General features: G+C 44.2%; 2 protein-coding genes across 5 annotated transcripts; one reads left to right on the forward strand and one right to left on the reverse strand.

Annotated features, from left to right (window-relative positions):
- Positions 1-1,920: 1,920 nt before the first annotated feature.
- LOC310796463 (poly(rC)-binding protein 3) lies at positions 1,921-18,344 on the reverse strand. Of its 3 annotated transcripts, none has more exons than XM_083658647.1 (14): positions 18,246-18,344; positions 17,683-17,791; positions 11,268-11,384; positions 10,097-10,120; positions 9,934-9,966; positions 9,703-9,819; positions 9,004-9,135; positions 8,437-8,565; positions 7,749-7,838; positions 7,150-7,191; positions 6,676-6,751; positions 5,290-5,342; positions 3,925-4,094; positions 1,921-2,230 (listed from the first exon to the last, which is right to left on the reverse strand). In XM_083658647.1, the coding sequence occupies exons 3-14, from the start codon at positions 11,346-11,348 to the stop codon at positions 2,194-2,196; spliced, it is 984 nt and encodes a 327-aa protein (XP_083514773.1). In that variant the 5' UTR covers positions 11,349-11,384; positions 17,683-17,791; positions 18,246-18,344; the 3' UTR covers positions 1,921-2,193. The 3 variants fall into 3 exon arrangements, with proteins under 3 accessions (XP_083514773.1, XP_083514771.1, XP_083514772.1); XM_083658645.1 differs by lacking the exon at positions 1,921-2,230 and adding an exon at positions 2,482-3,525; XM_083658646.1 differs by lacking the exons at positions 1,921-2,230; positions 17,683-17,791; positions 18,246-18,344 and adding exons at positions 2,482-3,525; positions 14,751-14,841.
- Positions 18,074-26,595, forward strand: mocos (molybdenum cofactor sulfurase). 2 transcript variants are annotated; one of them, XM_083658643.1, is made up of 15 exons: positions 18,074-18,281; positions 18,407-18,496; positions 18,753-18,819; positions 18,920-19,570; positions 19,709-19,785; positions 20,965-21,164; positions 21,268-21,384; positions 21,464-21,856; positions 21,946-22,108; positions 22,779-22,866; positions 23,294-23,418; positions 24,069-24,165; positions 25,889-26,030; positions 26,125-26,229; positions 26,357-26,595. In XM_083658643.1, the coding sequence occupies exons 1-15, from the start codon at positions 18,170-18,172 to the stop codon at positions 26,459-26,461; spliced, it is 2,532 nt and encodes an 843-aa protein (XP_083514769.1). In that variant the 5' UTR covers positions 18,074-18,169; the 3' UTR covers positions 26,462-26,595. The 2 variants fall into 2 exon arrangements, with proteins under 2 accessions (XP_083514769.1, XP_083514770.1); XM_083658644.1 differs by lacking the exons at positions 24,069-24,165; positions 25,889-26,030; positions 26,125-26,229; positions 26,357-26,595 and adding an exon at positions 23,619-23,667.
- The last annotated feature ends 1,104 nt before the right edge of the window (positions 26,596-27,699 follow it).

The following is a 27,699-nucleotide window of genomic DNA, read 5'->3' on the forward strand; positions in this document are numbered from 1 at the left end:
CACACTGCAAGTCCCTGGAGGATAAGTCTGCTTCAGGAATATTGCAGTGACTCTTCATCGGGGACTGACTGACAGCACATATGCCTACAAATTGCCACAAAGTTTCAAGTGATTATCCACCGAAAAAATAAAATAAAAATAAAGTTATATTAAGGGGCCCCAGATTGTAATGTTAGACTTCCTCAAAAGTATTTTTTTAGCCTCTAAATTGCTGTTTCAAAATTGGTTGATGGGAGCCAGCTTGTCCCCCTTCTGGCTGTGTACAAAAGTGACTCTCGGACTCCAATTCCCATAACTAACATAATGCAAAGAGGAAATCATTAATCTGGCATTAGAGGCTGTCCGCGAACTCATAGATGGGCGAACTCATAACTGCCCTAGATCAAGTCACATGCAGCAGTGTTCGCTGCTGCTACACCTTCCCCCGAGGTTGTGTCATCCTACACTCTCACTACATTTCCATCCCCATTAACTATTGACTATCTCCACTCCGCATTTCAAAACCCTGATGTGGAAATGACCCACGTGACTCACATACCCACACTGAGGTGGATCAGAGTCCCCCACTCGTGAAACAGGAGAGCGAGGGCAGTCTAGGCAAGAGGGCAGCAGGGACTGCCTCTACTCCCTGCCTGACCATTAGTGCCGGCTATGCTTGAGTGGACTGTCGGAGTGGACAAGTTGTTCCTGCAGCACCTGTGAGGATTTGGCCTCACCGTGTGTGTTGAATATTTACCATAAGGTTGGTCCATGTTCCACTCACTTTTGTCAGGAAAGTATGAGTGAAAAGTTTTGTTTTGGCAGGAGCTTTGCACCCCCAACAAACGCCAACAGTCTTAACAGTATAGTGCCACATATCTTCAGGGTGCTGTGATTGATAGATAGATAGATAGAGAGATAGATAATGTAGTAATATATGCAATATGTCTTGTTCTTGTATATCCATTGGAAGATCAGACAACATAGGGAACAAGCGCAAACCTTTAAGCCCATGGCGCAGTGGTGTGGCCATTCAGTTTAATGGCAGCACGCCATGCTCCCACCCACATCCCCCTAGCCACTCCCCCTACTCACCTTTTGAATCCTGACTCTCAACCACCTTCCTATCCCTAGCCCCCTCTTCCTTGTCCCCCCACCACCCATATCCCCCTAGCCACTCCCCCGGGCCATGTCCACTCTCAAATCCCAACTCTCTACCACCTTCCTATCCCTAGCTACGGCCCTTATTCCCAAGTCTCACTAAACCACGAGTGAGTGACTGAATACCCTGAATTTGCCACCTTCTGACCCCGGTTGGGCCTGCTGGCCCAGCACTGTGGGAAAAACAATAATTGAACTTGAAATATATTAATTGAAATTGAAATATGAAATTGACATTGAACATGTTGTGTTTATCCTCTTATTTGCCAAGCATTTGCCCCAAGAGAGATAAAAAAAAAAAAGTATTATTAGTGGACATAGAGGTGGACTAACCTCACATTATGCCACTAACAGGTGCACATATTTTTGTTGCAGACTGCAACTTACATAAAGTCATACAACAACAGCATCATGTTTATCGACAAGACATCCCTGCAGGAGCTATAGTTGAAAATAGGAATTCATTCCTGGAGCAAAGTTGTTTTGTTGCCAATAAATCTAGGCGGGTGGGAATACGCGGATCCCTCATGGAAACCCAGAACTAATTTATTTACAATTAAAGCTCGAGTGCATTGTTTATCTCAAAAATAAAAACTTTTTTTGCATTTAGAGGTCACGGCAATCTGCCGAAATCTGTAAATGATTTCCCATTCCAGGACAATTATAAGAAAACAACCAATTTATATTCATACAAAGTTCCATTTATTTCAAAGACATTCCAACAAGAAATATTACAAATCTGCATTTTGTGTGTGTGTGTGTGTGTGTGTGTGGGGGGGGGGGAAGGTGCGGATTTCCACACCAGGACCAACATGAATAAAACATACATTTGTTACAATAATTGCTCAGCATCAATTGCAGACGCTGCAAGTTGGAAGAATCCCACTCATTTAGGTTTCAGTTCAGAATAAACAAAAACAGCATAAATAAACAATAAATGAGTTACAGAGTTAGTTAGGCCAGTCCCGCTCTACAGGATTACTGTGTGAAATCCACTAGCATCCACTAGTGGCTTTAGGATAATCCCGCCAGTACTGCCACAGTGCAGCGCTACTACAGAACGCCCATGCCTGTTACCACTGATGAGAGCCTAGTAGAGGGAGGGGAGGGAATGTGACAGGGGGGAACAGAAGAGTGGAGCAATCCTTGTTAAAAGATACTTAAAGGAACACTCCACCAATTTTCAATGTTGATTTATTTTGCACATAATCTCACACATATCCGAAAAGTGTAAACCGTTTTGCAGACAATCATTTAGTTTGACAGTTATTGAGAATTGATTTGAGTAAAGTTGTGGACCAGTGATTGAATTTGTGCATGAATGACATCACTGGTCCACAACTTTACTCAAAGCAACTCTCAACAACTGTCAAACTAAATGATTGTCTGCAAAACGGTTTACACTTATCGGATCTGTGTGACTTTCTGTGCAAAATAAATCGGCATTGAAAATCGGTGGCGTGTCCCTTTAAACACACACACATTTTTCCCTCTACTTTACAAAGACAACCCTTCCAACAGCCTGCTGCCAACAAAGCACACCATATGCTATACTGGTTTGCATTTCCTTAAAAAAAGAAAAGAAAAGAAAACTATTTACACACATACAAAACTAAGTCAATTTTTTTACATTATGGAAAATACATTTTGGAGTAAATTATCACATGATTCCACCTGGAAGAAAAATCTAAGATATTCTAATACAAGCCTGAGATACACATGTCAATTGTTTTGCATGTCTGTAAGGTGATGCCGAGGTAATATTCACCTCTTCCTGATGTAATTATCGACAGTTAACGAGGACATTGTTGATACGATCATCCTCCATCATTATGCTAATCAACCTGATAGCCTGTTGCTAATGCTGACCTGATCTGTGTCAAACAAGTGCTGCACTGGCAAGAACGCACGCGGCGCAACAACAGTATGAGCCTATACTGGTCAATCCCCAAATATAAATAATTTACTGTTATCTAAACATGTTAAAGCAGCCTGCCGATACAGACGGGATGTGTCGGATATCAATAAGGAGCAAACTTCTGTCGCTCGGATTTTTTCACGCCGGCAGTTGGCATTTTAGCGGCGTAAGCTTGGGCTAGACTGGCTGCTGTTAGGCTGGAAGCGGCCGCGGGGTGCATAGCCAGGACAGGGAAGTTTTTCATGCCAAGCAGACTGGACATGGGGACAGCGTAGTGCGGGTTTTGCATGGCTGATAAGGTGGAGGGAGAGTGGATGCTAATGGCGGCGGGGGCTTGGGTGCTGGCAGCCAGCATGGCCATAGTGGTAGGAGTGGAGACAGTGGGAACGGACTGAGAGAAGCCCATGTTGAGGTCAACAGGGGTCGCGGAGGAAGCAGCCTGCATGGTGTATTTAGCCATCTCTAAGCTGCAGACGGGACGGTGGAGGGGGGGGAGGGGGGTGCACGGTAGGCAGACGGGGAGGAGGGGAGACGGTGAGGGGTTACGATAGGTCATGGAGAGAAAAAGAAGGGGGGGGGGGGGGAATGGGTGAGACAAGGAGAAGAGGAGGTGAGAGAAAGGAAAAAAACATGAGAATCAAAGAAGGAATTGTGTTAAAAAGCAGAGACAATAAGGATTTTAATGCTGTCAAGAGAACGGAGCAGTGAGTCGGAAACAAATCCGCCCTCAAACACCCTGAGCACACAACAAGCCTGCCCTTATACAATAGCATGGCGCTCGGCTGTCTTACCAACAGTCTAGGCAGCCATGTGAAGCTGCCTGCCTGCGCCGGACATGGCTACTACACCGATCTGTCATGTCTCACCTGGCGTTGATGAGGTAGTGGGCCACGCTGATGCTGGCCGGCGAGCCCGTGATCGTGACCTGGCGCACGGGGGAGCCGTCGGCGGCGCTGGCGATTTTGATGTGCGCTCCGGAGACCTGGCGGATCTCGTTGATCTTGCTGCCTTGTCTTCCAATTATGCAGCCGATGAACTTGAAGGGGGAGAGAGGGGGGAAACTTGTAAATAACCCAAACAAGCTCATGTTTCCCCACTTTTCATCAATTTCAACACAACACATGTCGAGGCAGCGCCATGGCAACAACAAGGGAATAGAGGAGGAAATAGTATTTTGGGATGCAATGTATCCCAAAATATGTATCCTAATCAAGGTTATCCTATTCACACAATCTGATTGTGTTTACACTTCCTGTGACTCATAAACCCTAGTCTGACTCATAATGTGAGTCAAACTAGGTTTGACCAGGTGAGTAAGACTAGTTTGAGCAGGTAAAACAGCCGGTGTTTTGAACAGGAAGTTGTGACACAATAGGTCAAGTGGGCGGGGCTGCATAGGTGAATACTGTCTATAATTCTCTCGAATCATAAAGCACATTTTCACTAAATCAATGTTTTCCACTCTGCTTTGATAATACCCTCTAGACTCGAGAGCCCCGTAAATGTATTATACTGTGATTAAGTTTGTCAGAAAATATTAATGTTTCATTGCTTTCATTAACCTTATTAAGATTATGAAAGTTTTAAGTGGAATATTATTACATCCCACATGTAATCCTTAAATGATTCAGTAGCCCAAACTAGAGAGCAAAGGCTAAAGCAGCCTAGCTAATGCAGTACTGCTGTAAAGCAATACACAGTGTTGAACTGTTATGAACTTTTCTCTCTCAATATTATGAGCTATCATAGCACATCATAGAAACAATCATTTCGAAGGTGTAATGCCTCATGAAATGTAATTTGTGTCTATTGTCATATTCATAAACCATTTATGAAATACCGTAGGCTACATTTGTATGCATTAACCTGCTTATTATATACATGATTATACAGCATAACTCTGGCTTTGTAAATGGCCTTATAGAAAATGACGCAGTGGTAAGATAGACAAAAGTAAATTATACTTTCAGAAATGCATGAATTTATGCTTTAGCCCTTAGCCTCATACAAAATTCATCATTTTGATGAGGCTTACAACAATGATGTGCATTGTGCACGGTGCGTTGCTAATATAAACATTTCCGCCAGCCTGAAAACGTCACGATAAACTCTATTCTGCAAAGGGAAAGGGTGGGTTCACCCTCCACTACACCTCTGATTATAGCTGTTGGCGAGGTAAGTAGTGCAAGGTTGTCAGCGCTGAGTTGAGCGCACAACAAAGTGACACTTACATCATTAGGTATTGCCAGCTCTTGTGAACTTGTGGGGGCAGACGCATCCAATCCTGCAAAGTAGGACACGGAACGGTAACAAACAATGTATGGCGCTAATAGCTTCCACTTTCATGCTAAATTGGACTACTTTTACTTTGTTAACCTGCTAAATTAAGAACAGCAAAGATACATGCATGCATACATAATAGCCTATAGATATAGACATATATTTTTTACATCACTATGGAAATGGCAGTATATCATAGCTCAGGGATACTCAACTTGCTTTGCCGGGGGCCACTTTTGTAAAATGACAGGAGGCCAGGGGCCAGTTAGCCGCTAACTGGCCCTTGTATATTAATCTGTGTTTATTAGGCTAACTGTTAGCCTAATAAACACAGATTAATATACATTTTTCTATAGCGGATTGTAGGTTTTTGGGGGTGTCAGCCAGTTTAGTCTGACAATTTTGTGCACTCATGATAGTTAGGTTAACTTAAGTTAGTAAGTAATATAGCAATACAATCATTCTGATTCTGATTCTCTGAAGTACATAAGTGCCTGGGTGGCGAGCAGATGGCGGTATTTGACAATTTAGCTGGAGCTCAGTCAAACTTTATTTAACATTAGTTTTAATTGTGAATTAGAAAATGGTCGGGGGGCCACTCTGCACCCTATTGCGGGCCGCATCTGGCCCCCGGGCCACAAGTTGAGTATCACTGTCATAGCTTATCTTAGTGAAAATTACTGTTTTTCATACACTAAAAAAGCCGCATCACAGCTACAGTAGCCATCATGTTATACTGTAATTTTGGTAGAATACAGTGCATGGGATGGTTGAGGTCGGGGATGGTCTGACCAAGACAATGTTAGAAATGGAGAAATGTTGCAGACGTCAAGGATGGGGGTTGAGAAATTAGGATAAATGATTTTGGAGAGGGAAACGGGGGCGAATGGAATGAAATGAAATTTTCCGGGGGGGAAGGTGGTGAGAAATGGTGAGAAATGGTGCAATATTTACACCGTAAATATTTCTGTCATTTTTCACATTTCCCTCTCAAACAACTGCGATTTGCTTTTTTATTTTGTGCATAAAATCTGTCACATACTATTCCCTCAGATGATAAATATTTCAGGGAGTAAATTTATAGATAGCGGATGCTGGTAACCTGCAGCTATCCCCCCCACCCACTTCCTTTATTTCTGGTAGGGCGATAAACACGATGAGAATACCAATGTGAGACATAACATTATGTATATCTCTATAAACCCATCTTAGACACAACAGACAGACCTGATCCTCTGTGAGGCGACAGGGGGTTTTCTGATGGTGGTGTGATTGGAAGAGGAGTGAACAGACAGAGGGGGAGAGATGGACCTCCCCGGGGAGCCTTGGGTACGTACCAGGGAAGGTAGGGTTGCTCTGCCCAAGGGAGGGGAGGGGGATATGCTGCATAGCCAACTGGTGAAGCTTGGTCAACTGCAGGGTAGGAAGGAAGTTAGAACTAACCAATCAAACTGGATTATTTCAGAGGAGCTGACGACAACAACTACAATCTGAAGTTCACAAACATCACAGATCAGAGAAAAGCATGCTGGCTTCTCGTTCTCAGTTAACCATACAATAGTATCTCTAGCTACAAGCTGATCGTTAAGGGTGATTCTTATGATCTACTACGCCGTTTCATTTCAAGACAAACTTTGCTGCTACTGTGTGTTAGTGTTAGTAACGTCATCAGATCGGGGGTGGGGGGAGTGGGGGGGGGGGTGGGGGTTGTTGAAGTTGTTGTCTGTGGCTGAAGTGGGGGTACAGAGGGCATAGTTGTGGCTTGGAGGGAGAGAAGGGCAGAAGTAGGTGATCGGGGGGGGCACACTTACATCTTGATGTGCATAAGCGTACTGCCCCGGGATGGCAAAGGCCTGCGAACAAACGAGAGAGAGGAGGTACGGTTATGTCACTGGCAGACGTGCGGACATGCTCCTTCTGTTGTTGTGTTGTTCAAAATAAAGTCAAGTTATCAGAAATGCATGAAGAATGAACCCGGTGCAGCATCCTGAAAATCCTTCCATCCCTTCTTCCACAGTGCCGACGTATGTGATTGAATTGAATCTAAATGTCATCTGGAGGTGGATTGTGCCAAATTCAGAGAGAGGGGTGAACCAGCCCGTGTACAGCAAGAGGTTTAGTCACTGTATCTGTCTTTTGTAACTTTGATGACTATCAGCTTATTAGGGATTCACAACGGGGGATATTCTTATTTAAAATGATCTTACAGTATGAAGAGCTTATTATTGCTGCATAATTACACAGATGTGTCCCTCTAGTGGTGAAAATGTGGTTAATGATGGACCCAATGTATCCCAAAGACCCCCCCACGAGTTAATGAAAACAGCAGACAACTCATAAATCCATTGACTTGTTAATGTTTTCACAAACTGGCTAAAAGTAAGGCCAGATAGCATACAGGGCTACTTACTTGTGCAGGGTGCTGTTGTGTTAATACTGCATGGGCTCCTCCAGGCATGCCCTTGGGACGGTAGGGAATAGTCGCTCCCTTTGGCGGTGACTGGAGACACGATAATCACGCATAGGAAAGAAGAAGACAAATGTTATCTGATGCTGCCGTAGTTTTTACTAGAGCTGATGCTTCTTTATGGTTTTGTTTTATTCATCGGCTGAGCAAAATAAATTAAAGTTAGGACCCAAGAAACCGTGGATACAATTTCAAGAATGTATGGTCGATAAAATCGGAAGATGAGGCTAGTTTTCCAAATTCCTGAAAAGTTGAGTTGAGTTTTTGAAGTTACAAGAATTGATCTAAACTCACTTTAGCGTTTAAGCTGATATTATTATGTAAGATCATCAATATGCATGATACTAAGTAGGACCAAAAGTAGGAAATGAGGATACGATCATTTAAAGGGCCAAAAACCTAAATCGATACTTTCATATAATCATAAATGTTTTGTTGTTGTTGTTAATATTGGTGCAAATTTTCCCGACCATCACCGACTGGAGGTGATCACTTCCCGCCTCTTTCCTCGCCACTACTGGGCACGACGACGAGGCCTTAACCTCTACTGGAGACGTTCTGAATGTGCCACTAGAAACGCCTGACCGTCACGTCTCTTAACCAAACGTGACACCCGTCTGACAGCGCTTACCTCCAGCATGACAGAGCAGATGTGCCTCACGCACTGAGTGATGGCCTGCGGCGTGCCCGAGATGGTGACCGCTCTCTCCGTGGAGTCCGGCAGCATGTCGCCCGCCACCTGAACCTGGGCGCCCGTGGTCTGAGGGGGGGAAGACAAAAAGCTATTTATCGCCGAAAAGATCCCCTCATCGCCCGAATTCAACTGCTGTTCTCAAGCTTCCCCAATTTACTCTGAACAAGTTTGGAAGTGCAGGCAGCAGCTGCATGCCAAATAGCACTGTCTGCTCCAATATTTGAAGGCGTACACAGACGGGCGATTGTTCATTCACTGCGAGTATTCAGCCTCCTCCGATCTTTACAGGCGTAGTTAGTGAGTTCCCTATGGGGTTAGTGCAGCAACGGAAAGATAACGCATCTGAAAAACAAGGACATTTGACTGGGATGTTTGATAGTCGAGGTGTAAAAAATACCAGAGGGGATAGGTTTTATGTTGTAATGCCCCCCCCCCCCTTTGGGCGCAGAAAGCAACATTGTAGAATGTAGAACGAAAGAGAGAGAGAACAGAGACGACTCGTACCTCTCTGATCTCTTTGATCTTAGAGCCTCCTTTGCCAATCAGGGAGCCGCACTGGCTCCCGGGGAAAACCAGGCGAAGTGTCACAGGTGGTTTGCTCGTCGCGCTGCTGTTTGTCATCGCTGCAGTCATATCCTGGGGGAGAGTTTCAATAATACACCATAATATTATATTATACACATAATACTTTGTTAGACTGTAAGAACTTCGGGCTTTATTTGAGTCTTTTCGATTGACAGAAAGCTGCACCCAGACTGAAATAAAGACCAAATCGGTAACACTTTACAATAAGGCTACATTAATTAACAGATCGTTAATACTTAATAAGCAACCCTAACCATTAATTATGCCTAACCCAAACCATTAACTAACCCTAAACTATTAAATCATGTATAAATGAATACTTAGTTAACATGAACACCATTAGTAATTGATTTCTAGACACATTAGTTAACTGTTAATTAAGGGTTATTTAATGCTAACCCTTAGTTAGTTAATGTACCCTTATTGTAAAGTGTTACCCCAAAATCTGGCTTGGTGTAAATTTATGGTGTCCTGTGTATGCATGACAAAAAAAAAAAAATGCATTCATTCATTCATTCACTCACTCATTCATTCTGTTTAAATTCGATGGGGTTTCATGTAGGATTTGTGTTTTGAAGTTACAGAGGAGTTTGCTTCACATTTGTTCCTGCCACGTACCTCCTCAAACTTCTCCGCGATCAGAGAGAAAGCTCTGAAGATGCCCTCCGTGGGTCCTGTGATGGTGACTATTCTCTCCGGAGACGATCCCTCTGATATGTTGATGCGAGCGCCGCTCTGCGAAACGCACAGTGGGGAAATTCCCAGCTTTGATTTGTTGTAACTGAGCTGCCAGAAAAACATTGAAATAAAAGCGTTTTCTCATTAACCGTTGTCAGAGCCAATACTCACCTCCTCTCTCATCTTCTTCACCGTTTCCCCTTTCTAGAATCATGTGAAGCAGATTTCAAATGGAAGACAATCGAAGAGGAGTGTTACAGATGGAATGAAACCAGAAACAAAGCAGGTCATAAACCAATGAATGGAATCCTGTTGGATTGAAAAATGTGTGTACCTTCCCAATGATACTGCCCACTTCCTGTGAATGAAGACATGACAAAGATTAATGGCAATGTACATTGTATTGTCAAAAGCTTTTCTGCTCACATTCATTTCTCATTCAGAATAGGATCTGAAAATCGTAACAGCAGTGAGATGCTATTACTAAATGATTGCCTTAAAAGCAAAAATGATATTAAAATCCATGGCATTTCTAGGGAAATCTATACTCAAATTTGATCTTACATAGCAAACCCCGCCCATCTGGACTGGAACCTAAGTAGGCTGAAACAGGGGTTCCCAACCTCTTTTGTGCCAAGGACCGGTAGATAGATGGAAAAAAAAGTCGCGGACCGGTTGTCAATTTTAATAATTACATATATATATATATATATATATATATATATATATATATATATATATATATATATATATATATATATATATGTAAGGGATAATGTATACTGAGCCGGTGATTACTGTGGAAATAATGACCGACAGGTGAATGATTTAGCCCGACGCGCAGCGGAGGGCTTAATATTCACCTGAAGGTCATTATTTCCAGTAATCACCGGCTCAGTATACATTATCCCGCTTAGAACACGGCCTACAACTAAATCATTCAATAATCTGACAAAAATAATTATTCAAATAGATTTTTTAATAGCGTTTTCAACACAAAGCGGTTTCATTCGTAATTGGCACACAAGACACCACAGCTGCAACTGGTTGGCCTAATGCGGACAAAATGCTCTTATCAACTGATTAATCCAGGTGTGGCAGAGCAGCGGTCGGTTGTCGAGAAATAATGACTGGTGAATATTGTTGATTGACCAATCAGAATCGAGTATTCGAGAGAGCCGTGTTCTAAATATATATATATATATATATATATATATATATATATATATATATATATTTATAAACATAGGCTATAATATTATAGGCTGTGTGGTAGTTAAAACATAGTTTCAAGTTGACGTTTATTTATGTTTGTAGTTTGTAAAAAAAAAAAATTAAAAAAATTTGGGGGGGGGGGGGGGGTACCGGGCTCGCGGCCCGGTACCAAATGTGTTGCGGCCCGGTACCGGTCCGCGGCCCGGTGGTTGGGAACAACTTGGCTAAAACAAAACCACATGAATGATTTCCACATATGTTTGGGCCCATGTCTGGTTGTAGCCGGGTACCTTTCCATGCATCAGCAGCCGTAGTGTGAGAGTAACATTCAGGCCGCCGCCATCTGAAGCCATGTCCTCCCTGTCGCACATTTTCAATGTTTCCGAGCTTCAAAGTAAACACGGACTCTGCAAATGGAAAGAAAAATGGATTGAGACTTCTGCAGTCAATATAACAAATATTGGTGTGTGTTCAAATTCAAATTCAGTGATTTGTGTGTGTGTGTGTGTGTGTGTGTGTGTGTGTGTGAAATCTTTAGTTCTGCACTGCTCTTCCCAGAGATCAACAGATCAGTCAAACAGTGTGTCCAGCACTCTGGCTTCTCCTTGGGGGTTTCTGTTAATGCGGTTTGAGTTTTGCTTTTCTGTGTCTGTTCAGACATGCTGGTGGTGGTGGCGGCAGCTATCACTGCTCACGCTCTAACTACCCACTTCTTCTTCTAATGAGATTCCAAACAAATTGGGAACATAAAACATGTCACTCCCAGAGGATTTTTCCCGGGAAAGAAAGCGTTTTCGGATTTTACTTTAACTATGGCAAATGTAGCAGAAAAATCACCCCAAGATGAGATAAGCATATTAATTTTGACGGTAAAAGTCAGTCGAGTTGTTTTGGATTGTCTACGGTTTGGATAACTGTTCATTTGAAGACGGGGGTTTTCCCAGCAGTTAGTGTGTCTTTGCATTTTGAGTTATCTATTCTATACATGACCACTGAAAAGGTCACAGCTATAATACAGTTACTTGTGTGTCAGCTTGGAATGAGACTCAATTCATTCACACAATAAAGCCCTCTGATGATCGTGGACCACTGGGTGTCGCGACCGTGCGGTTATGCCTGGAGGAGGATAAGCCCATCTGTAGGTGTGATCTTCACATGGGAGCCGTGCGTTTGACTCCGGCTTAATTCGAATCGTGTGACTCCCTTTGATTGGATAAGACACACAGGAAGCCGCTTGTGTCGAGCAGGCCTGAGGATCAACTGACATCTGGGTGACCCCTCTCCTTACATCGCGCTGACACACACAAACACAATGTCTGCTCTGTTCCCTTCTGTTCTCTTCTCTTCTCTTCTGGCCGCATATCCAATTCGTCATATTTGAGGCGCGATAAAGGAATGTCTGGATGCAGAGCAGGGAGGAGGGCACCATGACACACAGAGAGGAGCTTTCAAGTCTGCCGGAGGACAGAGATCCTATTAGATCGCCGTGCTTCCAGGAAGTGTTTTTTAACCATTTGTCTTCAACACTGGGCCGGAGATGAGAGGCTTTGGCAAATCGGCAGAGGATGTCGAAGAATTCACGAAAAGATGAAAATAAAAGTTAGGGTACAGACAGTGCAGGGAGACTGATTGTGTGATATTCTGGGCGTCTGGATTTTCGGCATACTAAGGCCATGTTCAGACTAGGAGGCCAAATCTGATTTGTGATCTTTAATGACCTATTAATGATTCTATCCAGATTGGTTTTATGAGTCTGGACGCTCCAAGTCTGATTTGTGTCACTTGTCCCAAACCACATATGGAGGTAGTTTCCAATCTGCTTCTGACTGATGTGACTTCAGTGTGGACGCGCTGATCACCCAAATCAGATTTGAGAGTGTCTTTTGCAGGGGGCGGGGACTTGAAGAGCGGAGGGCAGACATGCAAACACTGCCAGAAACATTGTATGTTGGCTCATTGGCTCATTGTATCTGGACACACAGATCCGACTTGAACACTTGCCCAAATCAGATTTGTGGCAGTGCGGACACACTCCCAAATCAGATTTGGGAAACCAATCAAGATAATGACGATGAATGACTTTAGCAGCAAATCGGATTTGCCTGTAGTGTGAACATGGCCTAAGTGTACGGAAACGCGTGAAACCCGCCGAAAACCTGTAGGCCAAGTGCAAACAGGGAATTTACTCCGCTGAGGCCTCGGTGATGTCACAAAAGGGGAGGGACCTCGCTCTCTATTGGTGAATGTGCGTGAGGTGTTCCAGTTAATCCGGAATACAATTCAATCCGGCTCCAGGGTTTTACAGTATCGTACAACAATGGCATTTTGTAATACATGAACTTCAGCCCCGCCCCCGCCTCCCCAGACACTCACACAAACCAACAAATAAAGAACGCTCTGCCGCCATTCCACACCTAAAAGAAGACCAGAAGTGAGTGTGGTTGTGACTCAAGCATGGTGATTATAAGTTAGACTGGCTAACAACGCAATGAGATGTATCACGGAATACAGTACAATGGTCAACAAACCGGCGAATGATTCGTTTACAGCAAAAATGCTAATAGCGCATTCCCATGTTGATAATCGCAGACTGAGCTAGACCGTCAGGGTCATATCATGCTAAAGAGGAGCGTATGTGGGCTGCTAACAAGACTCTCAGTTATTCCCCTTTTTTGCCATGTGTAAAGTTACAGTAAACGCCTCAAATAAACGGCAACATCACAGTCTATAATCCGATAGGCCGGGATTTGTTTAGTCAATGCTAAGACCCTTTTGACCATTTCTGTCACCTCGAGCACGTCAGCTACCCACTCCAAGACTTCAGAACAAAACAGTCGAGCGGAGCGCGGCGGCACCCACAAAGTGTACATGATATACAGATCATCTAACTCCACTCCAACACTGACGGGCAGAACTGTGCTGTGCAGCAGACAATAAAGACAGCATTCATCCTTGCTGCGAAAGGACATTTCCTTAAGGTTTATTACGGAGGAGAACGATATGAAAGAGGATCACTTGAAGGGTTTCAATGGAAAATATATTTCCATTTGGATCGCAGACCAAGAAAGGAATTGAAAATAACGATAATTACATCCTCAACAATGCTCCGAGTTTGTACACAAAGGCCTTCAGATAGCCAATGATTTGAACAACAACACTCAATCAAATTTGTGAGAATGTGTGGAAATTATGCATTTTTGTTTATAACACGCCATTTCTATTAACCCATTAGGGACTGCTTCTTAGATAACTGGATTTATATTCTATTTATAACTATTGTGAGCCTACACACTGCCTAAGCACGGGGGCCTTACAGCAGGCCATTCCACCCACAGCATAGTAGAGGTTCATCACATGTCTAGATCCCTGTGGTGCTCAATTTACTTACAACCTACAACATTGGATTGAATCTATATAGGCGGAATAATCTCTCTCTCTCTCTCTGCTGTATATTCAAGTGTTCAACTAGTATTTGGACAATGATAACAACCCGTTCAGATCTTCTGGTCATCCTGTTGGAAGTCAGCTAGTTGCACATTACCTCAAGATGAAGCTACGCATTCTTCAGCTCCCATTAAAAGTACAGCAGCAAAAAGAATACTGAAAAGTCCGAGCATGCGCCTGGGCTTGGTAGAGAGCCCTATAGGCCTATAGTATTCCCCTCTGTAACATTATTACCAATGGAAACTTAAAGAGCCTTTCTGTTCTCTCTGTGGCCGAGGCGAGAGGGCCTGCGCGACGCTGCACCACTGACTAGTACAAAGCACACTGACCTGGTATTTCAGAACGCTGGGTCCTCTTCTTTACCCCCGGTATCTTATGAATGAACGGGTCCTTTGGTTTCCACTCCGTGTTAAGTGTTTGCCCCCCTTTGTTGTCAGTTAATGCACAGCAGAGTGGACAGATGGCGCCCCGTGTGCCCTCAGACCGGCTGGAGTGGTGGCTGGCTTTGCTGTTGTTAGTCCCCACAGCTTAGCCCAAGATAAGCCTCTCTATGCAGGGCAAGTGAGCTCCACATCTCTCGCCTAATTCTTCCTGTCAGTGCCACGAAAGAGGCGTTCCTCCTCAGCGTGCCCCGAGACGCGCTCGCGCCCAGGAGGCCTGAGGGCAGGGCAAAGAGTTCTCCTCTCTCCGGCTGGCTGGCTGGCTGGCTGGATGGATGGATGGATGCTGTCCAGTGCAGATAGAGTTAGTAGAGCGGAGGGGTTACAGACAACACAACTGGGGAAGGTCCTGGTCCCGACGCGGAGGAGGAACACAGCTTTGAGCGCAGGAGGAGGAGGAGGACCACAAAAAAGAGAGGCTTTGTTACGGATGTGGCGCTCTGTGACTAACAACTCGGCCTGACTGCTGTGTTCATCATTAGACCCTCAGAGGGAGCTTCCTGGTTTGCACAAGGCCGGATTTTCTCTCAAAATAAATCTCTTCCCCCCCCCTGTATGTATGAAATCGGCGCTTTGTGCGAGGCGGCCGCGCCACATAACGCCCGACTAATTGAGGACGGGGGAAGGACAATGTGGCGTTTTGAGGTGTTCCGTAATGTTAGGCACAATGTCTTCGCGGGGCGCTTCACCCCTGTCCACCCCCCACCAACCCCCACCCCTGTCTCTGTCTCTCTCTCCCTCTCTCGGCCTCTGCCCCTCCCCCCCCTACGCCAAAGCCCTTCTGCCCCTGGTAATGAGGCCACAGTGGATACAATACGGCCCTTCTGCGCAGAAAAATGTATTCAGCGGAGCTTCGAAAATTGTGGGGGGAAATGAATCAGCGAAGCATAAGTGGCATATTTAATTACTTTTCACTGCGTCGCACGGAGACAATGATGACTGCTGTGAGCCTCATCGTGGCCGACAGTCAGAGCCGTGGTAGTGGTCTCCACCACCATCTAAAAACAGCAGGCCACAAACAGCCATTTCTGTTCCCATAATCAGTGCATACTTGATAAGAGTTTGTGTTCTTGTAGTAGTAATTATGGGGACCAAATGTCCTCACGAGGCTAGAAAAACGAGGACGATCCTCCAAAGTGAGGACATTTCTACGTTACTCCTTTAAGGGGTTAGTCTAGGGGGTTCGGACTCGGGTTTAGTGTTCAGTAGGATTTATGTTCATAAACTGCTGCAAAGGCGAGAGCAGCCCTGGAGCATGAAATGGGAGCTGTCTTGTGATCAGGTCCGTAGCAAATGAAGCTGTCACAGCAATCAGCCAGCTTCTTACTTGGAATTATCATTCGATTGGTTGGAAATATTTTATTGTTGATCGCATCTATTTGTTGATTTGCATCCAAAACATCAACAAGGCTGGAAAGCCCCCCGTGAATAGGGAGCCCCCCCCCCCCCCCCCCCCCCCCAATATCCCCTGAGCACAGCCGGCTCAACAACACGCCAGAATCCCCCCATTGACATGAACCTGCACTGTGGATTGGACCTTTAATTTTTCTAATTTTAATTAATCGAATGACCTACTATAATAAAAGTGAATCTGAATCTGAATAAAAAAATAAGAATCTTATAATAATCTTATAATAAGAATGCAAAGTGTCTGTGTGTGAGTGAGCAGAATTGTGTTCGGCCACATATGAGGCGGAGCCACGGGTGGCTGTTGAGCTGGAGGCGTGGCTCGTGGGGGCTGGACTCGCTGGGCAGGGCTCCACCCAGCCCGGCGTGAGGCATGAGCTCTCCCGTCTTGGAGAGTTTATATACGCTCCGTCTCCGTGTATCAACTGCACGTACAATTTGACTTTGGCGTACACATGCTCGGATCGATTCACCATCACACACTCTCTCTCTCTCTCTCTCCCTACCTACGTACCACACACTCCCTACGTAAAATTACTCCGCACTGCCCTATTCTCAGGGGCCACACTATTCCTATAGAGTTCAAGTTTCCGTCTGGATTTAAACTGTTAATTCCTTATCGTTTTAATTCATACGTCATTGTCATTTGATCCATTTAAACACGCATATGGTGCAATTTGGACACGCGACATGTTCAATATTAATCAACTTTGAATAAGGCGGGTGAACAGCACTCTGTGCAGCAGCGGGCCGAACGGGCACTGCACTAGTAGTAATAACTGTTTAGCGTGCATGTGTGTCTGTCTGTCTGTGTGTGTGTGTGTGTGCATGCGTGCGTGCGTGTGTGCTAGAGCCAATAGCCTCCTGCAACTGCAATCAGAATGACAAACCAGAACAAAGCTATCAAGGGTATTTGTCATCCATGACATGTAACAGAGTGTTTTGACAGTACTATTTCTATCCACAAGTAGGCTGTGAAATGATACTGCATATTATCATGTCAATGTCATGGTAATTTCCTGAGACAAATGTCCTCTTTTCATCCTTCATCCTGCATGTACCATGTAGGCTATTCCAGATTGGGAAATTGAGGATTACATAATAATGGGATTACTGTAAACTGATGACAGATTTGTAATTGTAATCTGTTACAGTTACTGAAAGATATAGATGATACATTTGAGAGGTGGGTGGGTCACTTGGAAAAAATGACTGAAAGGGGGGGGGGGGCATTTGTATTGTGAGATTATAGCTGCAAACATCCTTTTATCATCATTACTAATTAGTTAATCAATCATCTGTAATCAGGGGTGTAGTGGTAAATACAGAGGTGGGTAAATATGTTATCCAAGGTGAGTAGCCCTCATTGATTCATACAGTTGATCTGGAAATAGGTGAGTAAACTATCATTTACCTCATTTCAACACCAGCTGTCTGTAATGCTTCATATTTTGAAAATAACTTCCCTTCAATTTTCCTGCTTCCATGCTGGCTGTTGTCTGTTCGCCATGGGCCGCCTGTTCCTGTGGGGGAAAACGCAAAAGACATGAATTAGAAAAGTGGAAATAGCTGAGGTTAATTTATAAAGAGGGAATAAAAGATGCGGAACTCGCGGTCTACTGATGATGTTTTTCCTTTTCCTCGTCCGTTGACATAAACTTTTCTAGCGAGTCACACGCTGTCCAAACTTCCTGATCAGAAGAGGAATGCGAAGGAAATATGCCCAGACCAGAGACAATTAAATCAGTCGTCTCTGCTTACTACTCTGGTTTGACCCTATGAACTCTCGAATGACCGTGCACTTTAGACCTTCAATGCCCGTCAATGCCTGCCGCTGAAATGCCCATCAAAACCAAAACTACACTGCGCATTGCTGCACTGTGTAGCTCTCGCTCTCTGCGATGGATTTCCAAAAACTTTGCACCTTTGAAACGTTCCAGCAGGTTTGGCCTCACTATGGTTATGGAAGAAACTTACGGGACGTGATTGACGAGGAGTTCGCGAGGATGAAAGGTAATTGTGTTGTCTGTCCGTGATGTCATGTCAAAATAGTCGGCGCATAGACATGAGTTGGTGCTGCGGTCGCGACGAGTCGGACTTTTTACAAGGTTGCACTTATGTTCTGTTGTCAACAACAGGCATTACCTATCTGGATCATGCAGCAGCTACTCTGTACCCGGAGTCACTGGTGAGAGACTTCTGCCAGGACATTTCAAGGAATGTGTATGGTGAGTGAAGTCATATACTGCACCAAGATTTATATCACTTTCATTTTTCATTTAATTCAACAACAAACTGTATAGCCTTTGAGATTAGCATGCATGCTATTTATTATTATTATTATTATTATTACTACTACTACTATGTATCGTTTATTTATCATTACTATTATTGTTATTATTGTTGTTTTATTCTGTTACTTCTCTAGTGTTATGTTTAATTAACGGTTAAACAGAACACACATGGTTCAATTTTAACCCACAGGAAACCCGCACAGCCATAACCCCAGCAGCCGATTGACCCATGACACCGTGGAGCGTATCAGATATAGGTAAAGCCTCTCTCTTCCATCAGTAATCAGCCCATGTGACTTTATGCTTTCATTGGTAGTTTTGCTGGATCAAAGCGAGGAGTAAAAACTTTTCTTACAGGGTATTGCAGCATTTCAACACCACCCCTGAGGAGTACTCTGTGATTTTCATCTCTGGCTGTACTGCGGCGCTCAAATTAGTCGCCGAGACCTTCCCCTGGAGGCCGCGCACTTCCGCCGAAGCTGCGAGCCACTTCTGCTACCTCACTGACAGCCACACGTCAGTGGTCGGCATCCGAGGACTGACGCGCGGCCAGGGGGTCGTTAACCTGCCCCTCTCCCCGCACGAGGTGGAGAACAGGGCAAAGGATGCTGCAGCGCTGGGTGAAGAAGACAGAACCTGCCAGACGCCACACCTCTTCTGCTACCCGGCGCAGAGCAACTTCTCTGGAAGAAAGTACCCCCTGAGCCATGTGAAAGGCATCCAGGCGCGACGCCTCTACCCAGCGTGTGACCACCCGGGCCGTTGGTTCGTGCTGCTCGATGCAGCCTCTCACGTCAGCTGCTCCCCTCTAAACCTACACGAGTGCCCTGCTGATTTCATTCCCATCTCCTTTTACAAGATGTTTGGCTTCCCCACAGGTCTCGGGGCCCTTCTCGTCCGCAACGACACAGCAGGCATACTAAAAAAGACTTATTTCGGAGGGGGCACAGCGGCGGCGTACCTTTCCGGAGAAGATTATTACGTGCAAACGGCAAACATTTCTGACAGGTGCAATGCTGCATGAACATGATACACGATCGAGCCAAAATATGTTTCTGGGAGCGGTGAATTAATAAGTAATAAGTTAACAATTGATTCCATTAGCTCTCGCTTCCTTTGGTAATAACATGTTTCTCTCTCCTAAAGATTTGAAGATGGCACCGTTTCTTTCTTGGACATCATCGCTCTAAATCACAGTTTTGACGCTTTGCACAAGATCACAGGTATGTAGGGAAACATAGAAACCCTCATTTACTTGCCAGACCATCCACATAGAAACCCATGGAATCAGTAAACAAACAACAAACAAAGACATTGGACAGGAAGCCTGTTAGATACCATCATTGCAATAACCTCTTTAGCTGGGATAACATTGTCACCTTCGCAAATCTCTGTCTAGTTACACAACCTAGCAGCACCACTCGGCATCTTCACTGTCTACACCACTGCCACAGTCAAGCCGAACCACCAGAGCCACTGAGGCCATTTACACCAGTGGCACTAACATGCGTTTTCTGCGATCAGATTGCAATCAGATTCTGCTTGACCACATTAACCTGATTTCATTTACACCTGGTATTAATATGTCTCCATTGTCCACATTGACATCCGATTGTGATAGAGCAGCAGAAAAACAGCGGTGACAGCTGTTGTATGTGGTTTGAGAGGACGCATTGCATTTACACTTGTGTTCAATGTGGTCCCTGACCACCTTCGGAGGTGGTTTGGCCGATCAGATCGCAATCCATCCGCAATGTGTCTTGGGGGCATTTACACCTGTACTTTCAAGTGGTCAAGCACTATCCGATTGCAATCTGATCACAGAAAACGCATGTTAGTGCAGCCAGGTGTACATGGCCCCATTGTGAGAGGAGACTGTTCTATATCTTTCAGACAGAGCACATTCAGTCAAACGTCATTCTCAATTAAAGCATCTCATGACTGGAATAAATGACCAGAAAACGTCAGAAAGTGCACCACCTCCAGATCATTTGCCAATCGCTTGAAATCATGTCACTAATCAATTATGCAGTCACTAATTCCATTTGGACTGATATCCTATCTTTTTTCTCCTTATATCTACTGTATATTGATTTTGTGCTGATGTTAAGATAGCTACTTATTGGACTTGTATATTGACATTGACACTGTAACTTCCTTTTTTTTAAATCTATGAACCAACCAATCTACAGTATGTCTAATGTCCAATGTCTGTTCCTTGTATTGTTATCCAGGAACTACAGATGAAATCTAGCCTTCTTGGCTAATTCTGGCACATTTCCTTTAATGTGCATTGTCCCTGTTAAATAATCAAATCAAATCAACTCGCAGTCTGACAGTCAGCTTCAAGGATGCATCATTAGCATTTAGCAACCGTGTATTTATCCCATTTTTGGCTTCAGGCGGCATAGACAACATCCAGCTGCACACGTTTGGCTTAGCACGCTACACTTACATGCTGCTGTCAAGTCTTTGCCATGGCAACGGGCGACCAGTGGCTCAGATATACACCGAAGGCCACTTTGAGAGTCCGAGCACACAGGGAGCAATCCTTAACTTCAACCTGATGGATCATCTTGGACAGATGATTGGCTACTCTCAGGTGCTTTCACTAAACAGGCTTCATAATTCTGTTTTCAATACAGTGTAATAATTACTGCATGCATCTGAATATTGCAACAACTCATTTATTCTATTCTCCTCAGGTGGACAAGCTGGCTAGTCTTTATAATATTCATGTGCGCACAGGTTGCTTCTGCAACACCGGGGCCTGCCAGCTCTTCCTTGGGATCAGCGATCAAGAGGTGAAGCGGAATCTACAGGTGAGAAAAGGAGCAATAGGAAAAAAATATGCAGTATTCTAAAAGTGTGGGTATGAATGTAATGTCTGTTCTCTTCGAGGCTGGCCACGTGTGTGGAGACAGCATCGACCTGGTGGAAGGCCAGCCGACAGGATCCGTCCGGGTGTCCTTTGGCTACATGTCAACCTTTGAAGACTGTCAGAACTTCCTGAACTTTGTTGTCGAGTGCTTTGTAGAGAAACCGGCGAGAGTGGACCAAGCTCGACTAGAGGAACTAAAAACAGCCGCAGCCTCCCGAGGCCAAAATCACGACGTTCCGATCCAAAGGACTAATGGCAACATTCATCAAGCAGATGAGAGCCAGAACACCGCAGAACCGCCAATGAACAGATGTGGAGGCAGAGAAATCAGTGCAGATGCCAACAGCCATGGGGAGGCTTACACTCTGACCAACGTCTACATATATCCCATCAAATCATGTGGAGCATATGAGGTCTGAGCATCTCTCCTCTCTCTCTCTGATTCTGATTCTTTACCTCACTCTGTGTGTTTTTATATTACTTTGTGCTATTGTTCATGCAGGTCCATGACTGGCCAGTGGGAGCTCTGGGTTTGCTGTATGACAGAGGCTGGATGGTGGTGAATGGAAACGGTGTGAATCTGACTCAGAAGAGAGAGCCACGCCTATGTCTCATTCGCCCACAAGTCCACCTGCCCACCGACAAATTGCTTCTGCAGGCATCGGGTCAGAAACTATTTGATTGGAAATATTGTAATTGTAATTTTCAAAACATAGAAAACAAAAACAGGCTCAGACAAAAACAAACAAACAAACAAAACATGCATATATCAACATTAATGTTACAACATGGCGCTACCAGCCGCGTCAAGTGCCTATGTGCTTGTAAGAAATGTGCGTGGAATCCCATGCAAGGGGTCCATGAGAAGTCAGCTGAGCAAGTTACTTGTCGCTCTTCACCTCATCTAAGTAGGCTGGAAATGGATCCCAGATAATTGTGAATTTCCTAAATGAATTGGTCCTCAGGAACCGGAGTCTCTCCATATGTATAACCGAGACCATGTCCGTCAGCAACAGCTGAAAAGAAGGTGGACAGGGGGACTTCCACTCCTTCAGAATGAGCCTCTTGGCGATAGTCGTCCCCTGTGTCAGAGACTGTTGTACAGCCTGTAGGGAGGAGCAGAGAGAATTCTGAGCAGCCGAAGATGGCGAGTTCCACCTCCGGCTGAAGGGTTATTTTATAGGCCTTATAGGCCTATGCATTCCTAAAGCGAAGGAATTTTCAATCATACAGTATGGATTTTCTGCCATAAATGATCTTGGATGTATATATATATATATATATATATATATATATATATAATTTATTTTATTTTTATTTTTTATCTCCCTAAAGGGATGGATACAATTTCTGTTCCCCTGAAAAACAAGAGTGAACTACACAGCAGCCAGAGGGTGTGTCAAAGTAAAGTTTGTGGTGACAGGTGAGTTGGCATTTTCAAAAAATAACCCTCAAGGGAACAGCTGAAACACTGTGGGATACACAGTGGCAGAAATCATTTGTAACATATTTATTTGTACTTGTATCGATGTATCCTGAATTGTTCCCAGACTGGAAACTTTCCTTCGCAACAGCGGTGGTGGCATTATAAGGCCTCTCTCTCTCTCTCTCAAATTCACCTCAAATCCATATGATTTACCATTTTGGCAGCACAACAAAGAATGAGCGAGAGATGTAATTAATCTCCCCTGACAGATAGCCGCATGACAAGTCACAAGTAAAAAAAAAAGGCTATCCATCCATTGCTTCTGGGATTAGATGTAGCACAAAAGAGCAAACCAAGAAAGTCGTATCAAAGCCCATAGATTTCCCTGGAGGCTGTCCGAATACATTCCTCTTCCTTCCCCCAGGGTGGAGACTGTCGACTGCGGTGATGAAGCCGCATCATGGCTTTCAGACTTCCTGGGAGAGCCATGCCGCCTGATAAGACAAAGTCCTGATTTTACCCGAGACATGACAAAAAAGTCTGATGGAGGTATATGAACTTCTTTCCTTTTTTACCTCTCCTTGGCTCTTATTCCTTTGCTTATCAGACTTGTCTATATAGGATCGCAGGAGTAGATATTTGGGGTAATTGCTACTGTGGCTTTGACCCTTGCACACACCCTAGTGGTGCATGCTTGCAAATTGCAATGCTGGTGATCTGGGAATTTCAGCTTTTTCTCCTTTTGCAAGTCACTCTGCTAACCTGACGCTGCCAGATGGGGCATACTTTTGCTTTGTTTGTTGAGGTGATTGCACATTTTATTTAATGTTCACAGACATATTAAATTCACACATTGGTATTTGGTGATATTCCCACCTTGTGTAGTTAGAGCCTCAGTAAGGGCTAATGTACACGCCTCCGGAACAGATGCGGTACGGCTCCGGTACGGCTGCGAACAGACCCGCACTCTGACGTATGCGGGATCTGACAAAAATAGAACAGGTGCGTAATTTTTCCGTACCGCATGTATCGCCCATCAATTAAGATGGGCGAGAGTCGATCGGATCCGCAACGCAGCCGTAACGCATCTGGTGTACATTGCCTGTTACTCTCTGACTGACTCTTTGAGGATACAGGTTATTCAGTGTGGTTAAACATAAAAATAAACTGTGCTCATATATAAACTCTCTCCCTACTAGTGGCCACTTCCACTTCCCTCTCCCTGGTGAACGAAGCGCAGTACCTCATGATCAACCGTGCCAGTGTGGAGCTCATTCAGAAACATATGAGCAGCAGGTTTGAATACATAATGACATTACTCAAGATGTGAAAACATCACGACTAGGCCTGGCGATATGGACCAAAAATCATATCTCTGTATTTTTAGGGTGAATGGCGATACACAATATATCTCAAAGTAACCCAAAGTATTTAGAATAAGTTACTTAAAGTGATAATATGGAAGATTTCAGTTTTGTTCTCTTGGGTGACACCTATTGGCGATGAGTGGTAATTGCAGGTGAGATCCAAACTGTTATTATGTGACATTACTCAGTTTGTTCGGCCATAGTAACCACCAATATTGCTAGCAGACTGGAAAAAAGCAGCTTGTTATCCTACTTCACACAAGAGTTGTCAGGAACCTACAGTAACCTGCAGAGTGAGTCTATTGTGTTAGCTCCGCCCACCCTGTGAACCTACAGTAACCTACAGAGTGAGTCTATAATGTTAGCTCCGCCCACCCTGTGTCACCACAGACACCAAGTTCATAAATGCTGCAATATTGAAAATGCAAAGGCTTCCATCAATGGTCCATAGGCTCAATCACCATTGTGTTAACTCACTATCATATAGATAGTGACTTAACACATTGACTGCCAGCCGTTTTTTTTTTGCTGTAGGTAGCTTTTGCCAAGCCGTTTTTTTGAGGATTCTGGCTCATTTTACAAGAGCCGAGGATTCTTTTCTGCTTGGAGTTTGTCAACACAAAGTTCACAAAAGTACTAATAGAATGTGTGCTTTCTCTGTCTAAAAGAGTTAGTTTGTAGAGTTAGTAGTTATGTAGATATTAGCCGTTGAGTACAGCATGGTTTTAGCGTCTGAGAGTGAAAGCTGAGATAATCGCAGTTTTGAGAAATTCAATCAAACAGGCAGAACAGTCACTTTAACCATTTATTTTTGGCATCAGTGAGAGATCAGACATCCAAACAATATAGTTCCGAACGCCCTCTCCTTCAACTCCTCCCTCCGTGGGCGTGTCTAGTGGCTTTCAGCCTGCGTTTGTCACAAGCGAGTGCTCTGCTGCTGCTGCTGCTGCTGCTGCGAGTTTGAGCAGCCTCCCTCCCTGGCAGCGAGTTTGAGCAGCCTCCCTCCCTGGCAGCGAGTGTGGATAGGTCTCACTCGTCTCTTGGGTTTGAGAGCCCCGATGAAGCCCCGTGCGACTCTAGGCTTTATGCTGCCCACCCAGTCCATTTCTGGAACCCCCCACCGCAGCAGCGCGAAAGCGTCCCCGCCTACAGTATGAGAATGAGGCTCGTTCGTTTCTGACTGTAAAATCGCCAAGCCATTTCCTTGAGAATGGAGGAAGCAGCCGCGGGAGGCGGCTGCTTTTGGTTGACTTTCTCTCTGTCGGGAGAGGACCGTCGCCACCTAGCTGGTCGGTAAAATAGATTATACACATTCAATACTTCCAATATCTCCATAGGAGACGCGGGGGGCATTGATCCACGTAGCACCGTCAAAAAAAAAAAATCGATTAATACGTCAGTGGCAGTCAACGTGTTAACAGACATTTATTTAGATGAAGATCTTCCGTATTATCACTTTAACTTTATTCAGTAATCTGTAATGGAATAGAAGTAACCGTGCCATTACTGTCGATATATAAAAAGTCGATATACCGCCCAGGCCTAATCAGGAGTCAGGACACAGTTAATTGCATGTAGCCTACATATTATTACAGGGGACAATTTACATAGCACAGCCAAACAACATGCACTGTCCACATGCTCTTTCTCAGGCAGGAGCATTCTGAGGGCCATCGGCTTCTTGACACCCAGAATCTTATTAGACGCTTTCGAGCTAATTTAGTCATCGCTGGAGTGGAGCCATTCGAGGAGGATAATTGGACACACCTGATTATTGGCAACACTCGATTCCTGGTGAGCTGACACTTTGCGATAACTGATGACAACTCTGAATGCATTACAAAGTGGATAAAAAAAAGAATGTGTTCCCTGGGTGATTAACCCAAAGGTCGCAGGTCGATGTGGACGCTGCCAGATGGTTGGTGTTGAGCAGGACACAGCGGCCAAAACAAAAGAGCCGCTACTGTCTTTGTCTGCTTGCCGTGCCGGGAAGGTCAGTCGAAGCAATTCCTACTCTGCCCAGTTTAGGTGTTTTGCACGTGTGTGCAGTGTGTGGTTGGCGGGTGAAGTGCTATTGAAAAGAAAAGAATCACTTTGCCTGTTATTTTGTGAATTTCTAGGTGACTTTCGGTGTGTATCTGAGCCATCAGCTACCGGATGACTCAACCACAGCCAAGATCCTGTCTGCTGGTTCCCTGATACTGCCAGAGCCACTTAGTTCTTGAAGTGGTGATCTGCAAAATCCCCCCATTGCTGTGGTGTTTCTGCACTGCCCTGCCCAGAGATCACCTCTCAGTCAAACTGGTTGAATCATTGTATAGTTTTACATCAATTTTCTCTCATCTAAGGTTTTAATCTAATTTTAATTTATTTCAAATGCAGTTTATGTGCATTATTGTCTGGAAGGAGAACTGGGGCAATTTATTTTGTCATTAAATGAATGTATCTAATTTAAATCAGTCGATTGTTTCATCATGTTTACTGGATTTCACGAAAGAAAATAATAAAACGATAAAATATTAGTTTTAATGTTTGTTTTGTTGGGCTATGAACATAATGCAAATAATATAAATGTATATATTAGGCCTAATGAATTGTGACATCACCCACTGCAGAGCTGAACATTTTGCCACTCATATAAGGCCAACATTTTTTTTTTGGAAAAGCTATAAAAACTATAAATATCTGCTTGCTTGGATGAATAATATAAGCACACCATTCCTGAATAGGCTGAACATTTTAAAGTTTGAAAAATTGTGATAGTTTAAAAGTTAGAACTACTTTGTCCTACCTCTGCAGTGGCTGATGTCATTCTAGCAGTTTTAACAGTATCTACACCACTCTAGCTGTTTCACGGCCTTGCACTGGCTTTCAATTATTTACTATACTACTAACCCAACCTCCTAGAAACACCATGGCACAGTGGTTCTCAAATGGGGGTCTGGGGACCCCCAGGGGTCCTTGAGGGGGTTCCAGGGGGTCGCCAGCCAAAAGGGGGGAGGGGGGGTAATTTATTTTCGCTATAATTCCATTCATAAGTAACACAATGACTATTATGGTCATGGGTTGTATACACTTTCTGTAATAAAACATCTAAAAGCATCAATCTTGTTATTATCATATGGGGACCGTGGGACAAAATCCTATCAAATGGGGATCCGTGGTCTAATCTTTGTTAGTCTTTTATGTGAAAAGATTTGAGAACCACTGCCCTAGTAAACACTATACAGGGCAGTAAGTATCCCATTAGTCTAGCCCTATGAACTCTAACTTATCTATGGTGTATGCTCTGAGCCGCTGGAACAGACTGCCTGACGATCTGAGAGCAGCTGGAAATGTTGACATCTTTAAACGAAAACTTCTTAAGCCTGGCTTCCGAGCACACTTGTCCCAAAACTGACCCCAGGTCCATGGTTTATAGACTTTATTAACTCTCAAATTGTTGTCTTAAATGTCCAATTGT

The sequence above is a fragment of the Poromitra crassiceps genome, assembly GCF_964638095.1.
Source record: "Poromitra crassiceps genome assembly, chromosome: 22".
In the NCBI taxonomy this organism is placed as follows: Eukaryota; Metazoa; Chordata; class Actinopteri; order Beryciformes; family Melamphaidae; genus Poromitra; species Poromitra crassiceps.

Excerpts from the sequence above, each read along its gene's own strand:
- mocos (XM_083658643.1), top strand. The coding sequence starts at position 18,170 with ATGGATTTCCAAAAACTTTGCACCTTTGAAACGTTCCAGCAGGTTTGG. Across the intron at positions 18,282-18,406 it reads GGAGTTCGCGAGGATGAAAG|GCATTACCTATCTGGATCAT; the intron begins GTAATTGTGTTG and ends TGTCAACAACAG. Across the intron at positions 26,230-26,356 it reads CTGCTTGCCGTGCCGGGAAG|GTGACTTTCGGTGTGTATCT; the intron begins GTCAGTCGAAGC and ends GTGAATTTCTAG.
- LOC310796463 (XM_083658645.1), bottom strand. The coding sequence starts at position 11,348 with ATGTGCGACAGGGAGGACATGGCTTCAGATGGCGGCGGCCTGAATGTT. Across the intron at positions 9,136-9,702 it reads TCGCGGAGAAGTTTGAGGAG|GATATGACTGCAGCGATGAC; the intron begins GTACGTGGCAGG and ends ACTCTCCCCCAG. Across the intron at positions 7,839-8,436 it reads TCTGCTCTGTCATGCTGGAG|TCACCGCCAAAGGGAGCGAC; the intron begins GTAAGCGCTGTC and ends TCGTGTCTCCAG.